Source organism: Heterodontus francisci, chromosome 25, assembly GCF_036365525.1.
Source record: "Heterodontus francisci isolate sHetFra1 chromosome 25, sHetFra1.hap1, whole genome shotgun sequence".
In the NCBI taxonomy this organism is placed as follows: Eukaryota; Metazoa; Chordata; class Chondrichthyes; order Heterodontiformes; family Heterodontidae; genus Heterodontus; species Heterodontus francisci.
Window position 1 is genome coordinate 20,038,780 of NC_090395.1, and position 14,064 is coordinate 20,052,843.

The 14,064-nt window shown below is 44.5% G+C and overlaps 1 protein-coding gene across 1 annotated transcript in view; it reads left to right on the forward strand.

Moving 5' to 3' along the window:
* LOC137383777 (ankyrin repeat and BTB/POZ domain-containing protein 2-like) overlaps positions 1–7,131 on the forward strand; it is a 72,704-nt gene extending 65,573 nt beyond the window's left edge. The window contains exons 14-17 of the mRNA XM_068056960.1: positions 520–610; positions 1,036–1,104; positions 3,972–4,085; positions 5,500–7,131. Coding sequence (XP_067913061.1) covers positions 520–610; positions 1,036–1,104; positions 3,972–4,085; positions 5,500–5,703 — 478 coding nt within the window. The 3' untranslated portion in view covers positions 5,704–7,131. The remainder of the gene's footprint in view (positions 1–519; positions 611–1,035; positions 1,105–3,971; positions 4,086–5,499) is intronic.
* The last annotated feature ends 6,933 nt before the right edge of the window (positions 7,132–14,064 follow it).

Here is a 14,064-nt window from a genome sequence, read left to right on the forward strand (position 1 = left end):
ATGTCAGTAAGCTGTACCTCTGATTGTGCAGTATCAGGAGCATCTGTCTATATATCAGTAAGCTGTACCTCTGATTGTGCAGTATCAGGAGCTGCTGTCTATATATCAGTAAGCTGTACCTCTGATTGTGCAGTATCAGGAGCTGCTGGCTGTGTTTTTTCAGTAAAATCAGTAACCTGTGCCCCTCAACACAGATTGATGCAAAGCCCTTTATTTTCATGTTAACTTCAACGGGAGGGTTCCCACATTTCATTGACCAAAACAGATGACTCATGTGAGAAAGATTCCTGTCAGCATCTTGAATCACTGGACAGGGTTTTCCCGGAGTGGGACTGCCTTTGTGTGTGGGGTTATGGCCCTCCTCCCTGTTCAGCTTGCATTGCTTGAGGGCTGTTCGAAATGGAATCCAGCCAACATTTTAAATGGGATACAACATTTTTAATTCAGTGATGAATGTCTTGCCTACACAGGGTCCTTTCTGGAATCATTACTTAGTTATATGTTTTTCTCACTCTTAAGGTTCAAAGCACTTATTACGGCCTGCTCTTCTGCTGATGGCAAGACCTGCAGCCCCATCGAGATCAAGGATATCAAGTACAGCACATTCAAGGTAACTAACAGCAGAATTGCAAATTCCTGTCATAACCAGGTAGCCAGTTAACTCCATGTGTACCTGCTATATTGTGGTGCTGGTGTCATGACCTTGAGTATCCTGGCCGATATTTATCCTTCAATCAACATCATTAAAAGTGAATTAATTGGTATTTCATCTGATTGCTGGTTTTGTGGGACTTTGCTGTGTGTACTTTGCTGCATTTCCCTACAAAACAGTAGCAACTACACTTCAAAACTAAACTAAACTAAACTAAACTAAAAGTATTTCATTGGCTGTAAAGCACTTTGGGATGTCCTAAAGACATGAAAAGCACTATGGAAATGCAGATTTTTCATTTGGAGAAATTTTTTTCCGGTCAGCTGATTAGTATTAGAGTCGTGTGCCCAGTCTCTCATTCTTATTCTGTGCTTTCTTGACAGTGCTTGGCTCAGTATATTTACGAAGGAGGAACAGAGGGACTAGAGATCAGTAAAAGCCAAGCCCTGGAGGTAAGGTGTCTTCTCCTATGTGACTGCTCTCTCTATTCCACAGTCTCTTGCCAGGTTCCAATGGATGAGCTGTCACAGCATGGAAATCTATTTCCCTGCCCCATCAATCAGATATTAATCACTAAAATAAAAGCAAAATACTGCGGATGCTGGAAATCTGAAACAAAAACAAGAAATGCTGGAATCACTCAGCAGGTCTGGCAGCATCTGTGGAAAGAGAAGCAGAGTTAACGTTTCGGGTCAGTGACCCTTCTTCGGAACTGACAAATATTAGAAAAGTCACAGATTATAAACAAGTGAGGTGGGGGTGGGGCAAGAGATAACAAAGGAGAAGGTGCAGATTGGACCAGGCCACATAGCTGACCAAAAGGTCACGGAGCAAAGGCAAACAATATGTTAATGGTGTGCTGAAAGACAAAGCATTAGTACAGATTAGGTGTGAATACACTGAATATTGAACAGCAGCAAGTGCAAACATGAAGAAAAACAACCTGAAAAAAACAGTGGGTAAGCAAACTGAACAAACTAAGATGAAATGAAATAAATGCAAAAAAAGATTGTAAAAAATGTAAAAAGGAATGTAAAAAAAAGGAAGAAAAAAATAACTAAAAATGAAAGTAAAATGGGGGGCTGTCATGCTCTGAAATTATTGAACTCAATGTTCAGTCCGGCAGGCTGTAGTGTGCCTAATCGGTAGATGAGATGCTGTTCCTCGAGCTTGCGTTGATGTTCACTGGAACACTGCAGCAATCCCAGGACAGAGATGTGAGCATGAGAGCAGGGGGGAGTGTTGAAATGGCAAGCAACCGGAAGCTCAGGGTCCTGCTTGCGGACTGAGCGGAGATGTTCCGCAAAGCGGTCACCCAGTCTGCGCTTGGTCTCCCCAATGTAGAGGAGACCACACTGTGAGCAGTGAATACAGTATACTACATTGAAAGAAGTACAAGTAAATCGCTGCTTCACCTGAAAGGAGTGTTTGGGGCCTGGGATAGTGAGGAGAGAGGAGGTAAATGGGTAGGTATTACACCTCCTGCGATTGCAGGGGAAGGTGCCCTGGGACGGGGACGAGGTGGTGGGGGTAATGGAGAAGTGGACCAGGGTGTCGCGGAGGGAACGATCCCTTCGGAATGCTGACAGGGGAAGGGAGGGGAAGATGCGACTGGTAGTGGCATCACGCTGGAGGTGGCGAAAATGGCGGAGGATGTTCCTTTGGATATGGAGGCTGGTGGGATGAAAAGTGAGGACAAGGGGAACCCTGTCACGGTTCTGGGAGGGAGGGGAAGGGGTGAGGGTAGAGGTGCGGGGAATGGGTCGGACACGGTTGAGGGCCCTGTCAACCACAGTGGGGGGAAATCCTCGGTTGAGGAATAAGGAGGTCATATCAGAAGCACCGTCATGGAAGGTAGCATCATCAGAGCAGATGCGTCGGAGACGGAGAAACTGGGAGAATGGAATGGAGTCCTTACAGGAGGTAGGGTGTGAAGAAGTGTAGTCGAGGTGCCCATTTACCTCCTCTCTCCTCACTATCCCAGGCCCCAAACACTATTTTCAGGTGAAGCAGCGATTTACTTGTACTTCTTTCAATGTAGTATACTGTATTCGCTGCTCACAGTGTGGTCTCCTCTACATTGGGGAGACCAAGCGCAGACTGGGTGACCGCTTTGCGGAACATCTCCGCTCAGTCCGCAAGCAGGACCCTGAGCTTCCGGTTGCTTGCCATTTCAACACTCCCCCCTGCTCTCATGCTCACATCTCTGTCCTGGGATTGCTGCAGTGTTCCAGTGAACATCAACGCAAGCTCGAGGAACAGCATCTCATCTACCGATTAGGCACACTACAGCCTGTCGGACTGAACATTGAGTTCAATAATTTCAGAGCATGACAGCCCCCCATTTTACTTTCATTTTTAGTTATTTTTTTCTTCCTTTTTTTTACATTCCTTTTTACATTTTTTACAATCTTTTTTTGCATTTATTTCATTTCATCTTAGTTTGCTTACCCACCGTTTTTTTCAGGTTGTTTTTCTTCAGGTTTGCACTTGCTGTTGTTCAATATTCAGTGTATTCACACCTAATCTGTACTAATGCTTTGTCTTTCAACACACCATTAACATATTGTTTGCCTTTGCTCCGTGACCTTTTGGTCAGCTATGTGGCCTGGTCCAATCTGCACCGTCTCCTTTGTTATCTCTTGCCCCACCCCCACCTCACTTGTTTATAATCTGTGACTTTTCTAATATTTGTCAGTTCCGAAGAAGGGTCACTGACCCGAAACGTTAACTCTGCTTCTCTTTCCACAGATGCTGCCAGACCTGCTGAGTGAATCCAGCATTTCTTGTTTTTGAATCAGATATTAATGGTGCTTTAAAAGGGCGCTGGGTACAATTAGATTCATTGCCATTGGGCCAGGGAAGGAAAATCCAGATAGGAATCTCCGTCCTAATCACTGTCCATTAACAATTGCTGGCAGTGGGTGGGTTGTAAGGAGATGAGTTATAGCTGTGGTCTGGATTAGTGTTTGTTTTCTGAGATTTCTTTGGAAAGATTTGGAGAAGCTTACATTGAAAATGAAATGTGTGGGCAAGAGTCCATAATCGAATTGTGTGTGCATGGGTTGTGGGAGGCAATTAAGTGGGGGGGGGGGGGCTAGAATCTATGATAAGGGAGAATGTGCTTGTGGTGTGGGTATACTGTATGATGGGGTAGACAATCCATGATGGGGTAAACTTATGTGGGAGGAGATAAGATGGCTGGGTAGGGACCATGATAGGATAGACTGGGTGGAGCGGTTTTGATGGTCGGGAAATTTGCCTCACTCTCTGACCCTAACGGTTTTACTCAGTACTTATGACCCTGTCTCTGTTCCAGGTTCTCTCAGCTTCCAGCTTCTTCAACCTCAAGCCTCTGACACGCCACTGTGAGATCGTCTGTTCAAAGAACTTGACATTTGCTGACAGTTCACACACATACCAACAGGCCAAGGTGAGGAGAGTTGATGGCATCTTGCCCCGATTTCCATGCAACATAACACGCAATGTTCTAAGTTAATGATGAGCAGAGCATAATCACAACAAAGCAATTAACAGATAGATTTTGAAATCATTGGAGTGAAAATCGGTTCGGTTCTACAACACGTGGACAATCAGCTCTGTGGATCAAATATTCCAGGCTGACACTCCAGCGCAGTAACAAGGGAGTGCTGCACTGTTGCAGGTGTCATCTTTTAGATGAGACAATAAACAGAAGCCCTGCCTGCCCTGTCAGGTGGATATAAAAGGTCCTGTGGCACTATTTGAAGAAGAACAAGGGAGTTCTTCTTGGTGTCCTGGCAAATATTTATCCCTCAACCACCATCACTTAAAACAGATTATCTGGTCAGTATCATGTTAATGTGTGTGGGATCTTACTGTACACAAATTGGCTGCTACATTTCCTTCTGTACTGGGATTTGAACCCTCAACCTTCTGACCCTGAGGCAAAAGCTACCAACTGAGCCACAGCTGAAACCTCATCATGTCCTCATGTTCCCATCGAGGAATTATTTCCTTCTCCCTCCTGTACTGTAGGGACTGACCTTTAGTGAGATAGAGCTTTGTATCTTCTCAAACCACAGCCAAGTGCCTACTCTTCATTTGGGAGCCCAGTGACTGGTGGTCTGATGTTGCACTGCCCAATGTCATAAACTAATGCCCACTAATTCTGACACTGTCCAGCAGGGGATGCTGCATGGCAGTTAGGAGTGGGGAGGGTGAGGGTGGACTTTGGGGTTAGGGGAGGTGGGTTCCTCCAGCTACATTGAGCCCAGTTGTACTGGTCAATTGGTATCCTAGCTCCCTCTCTAAGCTGGATTAGTCCCTAGGGAATAAATCTGAAGTCAGGTGTGAGTATTGGCAATATTAATCCAATAAACAGATAAACTCATGTGGCTACGATTAAATGTTTGTTACCTGTGGACCATTCTCATGGTTTTATGCCTTTGTGACCTCCTGCACTGAAGAGTTTTGGTGAAATAAATAGGGAGAAGTCTTTCTTTGTTGGGGAGGGGGATGATGGTGGCTGATGAGGTGGGGTCAGTAACCAGACGACACAGATTTAAGGTAATTGTCCAAAGAACTAGCGGGGTGGCAATGAGAATAATTGCTTTTTTGCAGCGAGTTGTCATTCATCTGGAAACCACTGCATGAGAGGGCAGTGGAAGCAGATTCAATAATAACTTTCAGAAGGCAATTGGATAATACTTGAAAAGGAAAAGTTTGCAGGATTGTGGAGAAAGAGCAAGGGAGTGGAACTAGTTGGATTACTTCCTCAAAGAACCAGCACAGGCACAATGGGCCAAATGGCCTCCTTCTATGCTGCATGATTCTTTCTTCTGAGGATCTGATCCTATTTTGTGCAGGTTCTCAAGGCCTCCGAGCTGGTCTCCTACTGCCATGGATACTTCCTGAAGAATATGGTGTCTTTACTGGAGCAGGACTCCTTCCGGCAGCTGCTGCAGAGCCAGACAGGGAAACATCACGATGTTGTGACAGAGCTGCAGCAAACTCTAGCCTCCAGGATGCAAGCTGTATACCAGCCCATTGCCAAGGAAACAATGGTGTGATTTTAAACTTGAATGCAAGCTCAGTCTTTGGATGGTGGACACTGCCCTTTTTCTAAAATATTGGAGACCTCCATTAGCTTATATTCTCTGAATATCTGAGTGCTGTGATGAAAATTTTAATGTATTGGAGAAGCTGAATCAGAGTGAGTGAGCAACACACTTTAATAAGCTATGGTATGAGTGGCTTGTGAGTGAAACAAAGGAATCTATGACTGCTTCCTCTCCCAGCGGATCTATCTCTATCTCTTTCTATATTCCTGTCTCTCTATCTATATGACAATCTATCCAACAGATCAGGAACTAATTAGGTTACACTTAACCAATAATGTGTTCAGTCCACAAAGAGACTAAATGGGTTCAGAGCCTGTTACTCTGGAACAAAGAATTGTGGTTCTCTTCTATCATTACACCACATTTCCTGACCTCTTGGCACTGTCTCATTTTTGAGGGTCATTGTGTCATTATTAGAAAATATGGGTGCATTACCTTTACCTCTCTTGGACCACCTCGCCCACTACCATTGACCATGGATCCCACTCCCATGCCATCTCTCCACTTGATTTCCATCCCATGATTTTAAGGATCAATTCTCTGACTGCATGTCTGTTGTAGGGAGCTGTCTTCATGGCACAGTGCGCCCCTAGTCTGTGAGAAGCCAGTGGCGAGGCTGCCGATGGTAGAGCACCTTTGGAGAATTGTACCTCTTGTGCATCATGGCTGGAGTATCTCCACCCATTCACAACCCATGATGAGCACCTTCACTCAGTGACATTCGCAATTCATGTGCTTCAGACAGCAGAAATATTTCATAAATATGAAAAGTTAACCGATTCAAGCAACAGTATTCTAGCAACACCTTTTAAAATGAAACCTACAGTAGACTGACTTTATGGGCTGTTTCAATATGTGGTCTAATGGACACTTGGCCTGGGTGAGTGAAATATATGATAGTCTTAGTGAAGTGGTGTAGGCACCTGAACATATGATTCAAGAAAGTATTGAAAGCTTTGATTTGTGTAAGATTGGGAAGCACCACTGGCAGCCTTCTTTAAACGGCTAGTTCACAATTATTACCCAGAGGTTTGTGTTATAAAACTCCATTGGGTATCTTCGCTAATTACTAATGGAAGAGAAAGCAGCGTGACTATTTATAACTAATGTGCAATACTGTGTATAAATTATGTTGAGGTGTTTCTTTTTGCTTAATTTAATTTTCATTGGATTTTCTTTGTATAAAATAACTTTGTATTAATCTGGAGAAGATTATTAAATTATAAAGAGAGTGATAGAAATCTGTATTTTCATCAGGAATGAAAATCAAATGAAGGATTTCAGTACTGTGACTGATTTTACAATGTTGAATGCACCTTTCACACTGTGTACCTTTTACAATTAAATACAAAATAATTCTATTATCTTCTTGTGTGGCTTTGTATTTTTCATGGGCTTAGCATGGGGGTGTCTGAATTATTTATATCTTTAGCCGCAAATGGTAAATGGACAATCCTCCTGGGGTCCCAATTGTCACGGATGACAGTGTCCAGGCACTTTGGTTCATTGCACCAGATAAGCATGTTGGACACAGCAAAGGCTATCAGCCCTGATAATATTCCAGCTGTAGTGCTGAAGATCTTTGTACCAGGGCTAGTCATTCCCCTTGCCAAGCTGGTCCACTACAGTTAAGACACAGGTATCTACCCAACAATGTGGAAAATTGCCCAGATATTTGCTAGGACACGTCTGACCCAGCCAATTACCACCCTATCAGCTTCCTCCCAATCATCATTAAACTGATGGAAGGAGTCATCAATAGAGCCATCCAGGACCATTTGCCTTCAGACCTCATCCATGGCCTCAATTCCAACAAGGGCTGAATGCCAGATGAGAGGTGAGAATAGCTCACCTTTAATGTCCAGGCAGCATTCAACTGAAAATTGCACCAAGGAGCCTCAGCAAAACTCAAGTCAATAGGGGAAAGGGAAAACCCTCCAGTGACTGGAGTCATTTCTGACAGAAAGAAAGATGGCTGTGGTTATCATTACAGTCCCAAGATATTGCTGCAGGAGTTCCTTAGGGCAGTGTCTTTGGTCCTAATAGTTTTAACTGCTTCATCAATGATCTTCCCTCTGTCACAACATCTGCAGTGGGTCTGATAATTCTACAGTGTTCAATTTCATTCACAACCCCATGAAATTGTCAACGTCAGCCTACAACCGATCCTGAATAACATTCAGTCTTGGGCTGAGAAGTTGCAGATAATATTTATGGTATGTAAGTGATAAATAACAACCATCTCCAAAATGAAATGGTCCATCCAATGCACCCCTCACCCCAAATCCTTCATTCAATTGCATTACTGTCACTGAGTCCCCTACCATCAACATCCACAGGCTAGAAGCTGAACCAGTCACATCATACCTTGGCTACAGAAGCAGAGCAGAAGCTGGCTACTCAGATGAGTTATGCACCTCACGACCGATCAAAGCCTTTCCACGTCTACAAGACTCCTGTCAGGAGTATGATGCAATACTCACCACTTGCCTCAATGGGTGCAGCCACAACAATACTCAAAGGAAGCTTGACGTCATCCGGGAGTGAACCGTCTGCTTATCAGCATCTCTGCCACTGAATTCAATATGGTTGTCGTGTATACTATCAATAGGAGGCACAGCCACAAATAACCAAGGTTATTTTATCAGCAATTCCTTCCCCTGCAACTCATACCAACTAGCAGTACAAGGGCAGCAGGTGCAGGGGAACACGATCCAAGTTTTCCTCCAGGTTACACACCATATATTGCCATACCTTCATCATTGCTAAGTTAAAATTGTGGAATTCACTGCCACACAGCACTGTAGGAGTCCCTTCATCACATGGACTGTAACAGTTCAAGAAGAAGGCCCAGCCCCTTCTCTATGGTAATCAGGGATGGGCAGTAAATGGTGAGTTACTGCAGTACATTCTGTAGATGGTACCATGTTGGTCACATTCTGAGAACAAATTCAAAAGGACTTTAGGGGGTTTCATGGGCAAAGTGGGCTGATATGCGAGAGTTGAAAGATGATGATGTCTAAAGGCATTCACATAAAGATAATCATGAGCTACCCACTAATAAACTCTTCCGAATCACACCAAGAATTTATTTGCTGTGGATTTGGTAAATATTGAAATGAGTGGTGACAGCAGTCCACAGTATCATAGCAATGGTGTAAATGACCAATTCATTATCACCTGCAGCCACAAATTGTACAAGTCCAGACCAAATGCACAGCTAATAGATTCTTTGAGAAACAGAGAAATATATTATTAGCAGATTGCTCATGCCTAGTTGTCTGTAGCAATTATTTGTAGGCCGATTCAAAGGTTACCTGGCTCCCTCCATGGCCGTAATCATCTTTATGATTAGCTGATATGGGTGGGGTTAACACTAGAAGGGAAGGGTTTTTTGAGTTCTCACAACCCATACCCTAAGGTGGGAGAACCCACTACCAGATACAAGTATCTCACTGGATGTCAACCCAGAATTCAGATCCAGAGGTCCAGTTTCCACTCACCAGCACTGTCTGGAGTGGGGTTTAAATCTAGACCTTCTGGCTCGGAGGCAGGAATGGTACTTCTGAGCCAAGGACTGGCTCTGTGGAGGAGGTGAAGCAACAGCACATATGGACTCCCATTGCTTTGTCCATCATACTTGCATTGACTCTGTAGATGACACCCCCTTAAGAGAGACCTGGTCTTACTAACCAACTGTAGAGCAAAGGAACTGCTCCTAAATGGACTTGTTGCACATTTTCTGTTTTTGCACCAATCCCTTCGTGTTGTTCATCAAAGACTTCAATTTCATGATGCCCAACGTCAAGAATGACAATGTGGAGATATCAAAACAGGGCTTTACTCAAGTCGTGTTTGAGTGCAGGAAGACTGTATGGCAAAACTTTTGCAAAATAATTTACATTAGGCTCACTATTGTGATATATATTGAATTTACATATAAACGTTGGTATGCATTTTTTATGGGGCTGCAATACCGGTTACTCCTGTAGGTGGCACAGTGAGAGACCTTTTCAATGATAAAACCGTCACACCGAAACACACAATAGCTGCTATTTGATTATCAGTATATCACCCTGTGATTGAACAATCTGATCACCAAAGTTCGACAAATTGCTTACTAAATTCTTCCTGGTTTTTTTTGTTTCCCATTCTTTCCTCTGATTTTTTTTTAATTGATCAAAAAAGCAGGATTTCAATAAACTAAAATTCATAAAATAACATTCACAAGAACATAATTAAGTGTATCCATGGATTTTCTCTGTATCTTTTAGTGCCTTCATTCAAGTTTTTACTTTTAAACCTTGGAGTTGATAATTTTGCTGAGAGCTGTGAACTCACTGTGCATTGTGTCATCTGACCATGAGCAGTGCTGTCAAAAATCCTAGGAATGGTCAATACTGTAAAGCCAATGTATTACTGGGTTATTTTTCATTACTTTTGAGTACCTTTTGCCTGGAACTGTTCACATAATTTTGAAAAGCAAGGGGATTAAATTCTAAAGCCTTTAGACAAAATTTATATTTTTTTCATAAATATGTGTGTGTGCAAGAGATAGTGAGAGAGCACAATATTTTGTATATTTTGTTAATTCTTCTGTAATCTTTAGAAAGCTGTAATAAGCAGAGTGAGTGAATCTTCATGTTCATTTTCTAAAAATAACACTTCAATTTTGAAGTCAATTAATTATCACACCTATGTTTTATTGACAATGCTCAGAAATAGTTTCATTTATGTCACATTAATTAAAAAGAGTTGAATTTTGATGACAATTAATTATCGCCATCTGTGTTTGAATGGTAAGTTAGACCTGTGAGGCAGGGATTTTAATTACTAACAAGAGGGAGAGAGAGAAAATAATTAGAGAGAAAGCCAAACAGAATCTGTTCTTATTTTAATTTGATTTTTAAAATTAAAAAAAACAAGTTGAATTTTGAAGACAAGCAAAGTTCTTTCAGGTAAGCAGATATAAAGGGAAAATAGAGAGAAACCTCTTGAGGGTGTGGGGCCTTCAGGCTGTCTCAGCCACATTTGCAGAATGTTAGTGAGACTGGGGGGAAATGGGTGAAAGTTAAGATTGAGGTGAGAGATAATGGTGCAAAGGGGAGGGAAAGATATAGGGGTTGAATAGATATTTGAAAGGGGAAGAGATAGGGTGAGGGATGTAGGAGGGGGCAGAGATGTGAGGAAGATAAAAGCGTAGGATGAAGTGAGGAGTTGGAGAAAACCATGAGACTGGGGAGGATAGGAAGCGAGTTACAGAGGGACCTTTTTTCCTTAAAACACCAAACGCCCCAACCCAAGTGCAGTTTTCAGTGCATCCTTTCCCCTTCATATTAAACCATGGTATCCATCACCTTCCACCTGAAAGGAAAGAAGGAAAGAAAGCAGAGAGAAACAGAAGTGAACACAGAGAGAGAAGCAATGAGAAACATTAAGGGGGAGTGTAGCAAAAGAGAAAGAAAGGGAGAAGAGAATCATCTATGCTCAGTAAGAGTGCTTACACTAAGCCACATCTAACACTTCAATTTCACTTAGCCCATAAGAAAAGCTGCATTCATTCAGCTCCTTATTACTTTTAAGGAAAGGCTCAAAAGTATTTGAAATGAATTACATTTGGAGTGTAGTCAAGTTGTACACAATAAAATCCCACAACAACATTGAGAGGAAAGAGCAGCGAATTAGCTTTTGATGGTACTGGTAAAGCGCACAAGGAGAGCTTCCTGTTTAACTTTGAATCATGCCATGTGAATTCTCATTGGATAATAACCAGCATAAATGGAATGAAATGTAAATTGTGCAATTCACCAGCTCAGTGTCCATTAGCCAGAGAGACCTGCTGGAGCAGTGCACCAGCTCAGTGTCCATTAGCCCCAGAGACCTTCTGGAGCAGTGCACCAGCTCAGTGTCCATTAGCCCCAGGGGCCTGCTGGAGCAGTGCACTAGCTCAGTGTCCATTAGCCCCAGGGGCCTGCTGGAGCAGTGCACTAGCTCAGTGTCCATTAGCCCCAGGGGCCTGCTGGAGCAGTGCACTTGCTCAGTGTCCATTAGCCCCAGGGGCCTGCTGGAGCAGTGCACTAGCTCAGTGTCCATTAGCCCCAGAGACCTTCTGGAGCAGTGCACCAGCTCAGTGTCCATTAGCCCCAGGGGCCTGCTGGAGCAGTGCACTAGCTCAGTGTCCATTAGCCCCAGGGGCCTGCTGGAGCAGTGCACTAGCTCAGTGTCCATTAGCCCCAGGGGCCTGCTGGAGCAGTGCACTAGCTCAGTGTCCATTTGCCCCAGAGACCTGCTGGAGCAGTGCACTAGCTCAGTGTCCATTAGCCCCAGAGACCTGCTGGAGCAGTGCACTAGCTCAGTGTCCATTAGCCCCAGGGGCCTGCTGGAGCAGTGCACTTGCTCAGTGTCCATTAGCCCCAGAGACCTGCTGGAGCAGTGTAATACCTCAGTGTCCATTAGCCCCAGAGACCTGCTGGAGCCGTGTAATAGCTCAGTGTCCATTAGCCCCAGGGGCCTGCTGGAGCAGTGCACTTGCTCAGTGTCCATTAGCCCCAGAGACCTGCTGGAGCAGTGTAATACCTCAGTGTCCATTAGCCCCAGAGACCTGCTGGAGCCGTGTAATAGCTCAGTGTCCATTAGCCCCAGAGACCTGCTGGAGCAGTGCACTAGCTCAGTGTCCATTAGCCCCAGAGACCTGCTGGAGCAGTGCACTAGCTCAGTGTCCATTAGCCCCAGGGACCTGCTGGAGCAGTGTAATAGCTCAGTGACCATTAGCCCTAGAGACCTGCTGGAACAGTACAGTGCACTAGCTCTGTGTCCATTATCCCCAGGGACCTGCTGGAGCAGTGCACTTGCTCAGTGTCCATTAGCCCCAGGGACCTGCTGGAGCAGTGTAATACCTCAGTGTCCATTAGCCCCAGAGACCTGCTGGAGCAGTGCACTAGCTCAGTGTCCATTAGCCCCAGAGACCTGCTGGAGCAGTGTAATACCTCAGTGTCCATTAGCCCCAGAGACCTGCTGGAGCCGTGTAATAGCTCAGTGTCCATTAGCCCTAGAGACCTGCTGGAACAGTACAGTGCACTAGCTCTGTGTCCATTATCCCCAGGGACCTGCTGGAGCCATGTAATAGCTCAGTGACCATTAGCCCCAGAGACCTGCTGGAACAGTACAGTGCACTAGCTCAGTGTCCATTAGCCCCAGGGACCTGCTGGAGCCGTGTAATAGCTCAGTGACCAGTAGCCCCAGAGACCTGCTGGAACAGTACAGTGCACTAGCTCACTGAGGCTTTCGCCCAATGGACCTGTTGGTTCAGTTTGTGAGCACAATATTTGATCTCTGGAAATAGTTGAGTTTTGCTAGCGCTTTACCTTGCAACTGTGGGACCCAGGCATGAACCCAGACCAGGCTGCTGAGCGGGAGGAAGGTTTGGTTCTCTGATTAGAGATGCACCCATGGTTAGGTTGGGTGGCTGATCTTGACCAGTATCCAGTGACTGAAGGAGCCTACAGTTCCACAATGCCCATCATGGTCCTGCCAGTGAATACGTTCCATGTCACAACATTCTCACAAGAGAAAAGCAAAGTCTGAAACAGTGACATGATTTACCAACCATACCTACAGCGCTGGCTCTAGTTTTCTATTGGAGCTTTTATTGTTTATTTCAAAATAAAAGATAGCACCACAGACATACACAAACCACCTGTTATTGGGACAAACATTACAAGACAGGATCATTCTTAAGCATGGGAGAATTCTGAGACAGAACCTACATATGTAATACATCAATCCTTTTGTACGCTTTAATGTCGTTGACTCAAGGCTGCCAAACTGCAGAGAGTGACAGAGAGACATGTGTTGTTCTCAACAATACAAAGTCTAAGCCCAGGAATCCTCCAGCAAACAGACGAAGATCTAAAACTGGTCGATCGGCTGATCTAGGAGCCCAGCCATGCCCAAGGTATTGGAGACCCTGTGCTCCTCCTTTTGACTGGTGAACTCCCTGCAGTTCATGTCCAACCCACAGTGTGAGAGGTGCTCTTTAAATTTGGGTAAACGTTCCAGTCTCAGTATGGGTATAAAACCGATCACATCTGCTTGAGTTTCTTGCCTTCATCATCCTTTCGTTTCCTTATCAGATCTCGAGCTGCTTCCAGCCCGAGGAAATAGAGCACCCCCCAGTACTCATGATCTTCCTCAGGCATACTAACCAGCATCCCATCCGGTACAGCCATTGGAGTGAGGAAGAGCATATCATACAGGGCCTCATCCATCTGCTCGGTGTTGGGTCGCTGTGCAGAGATTGACAGGACGGGA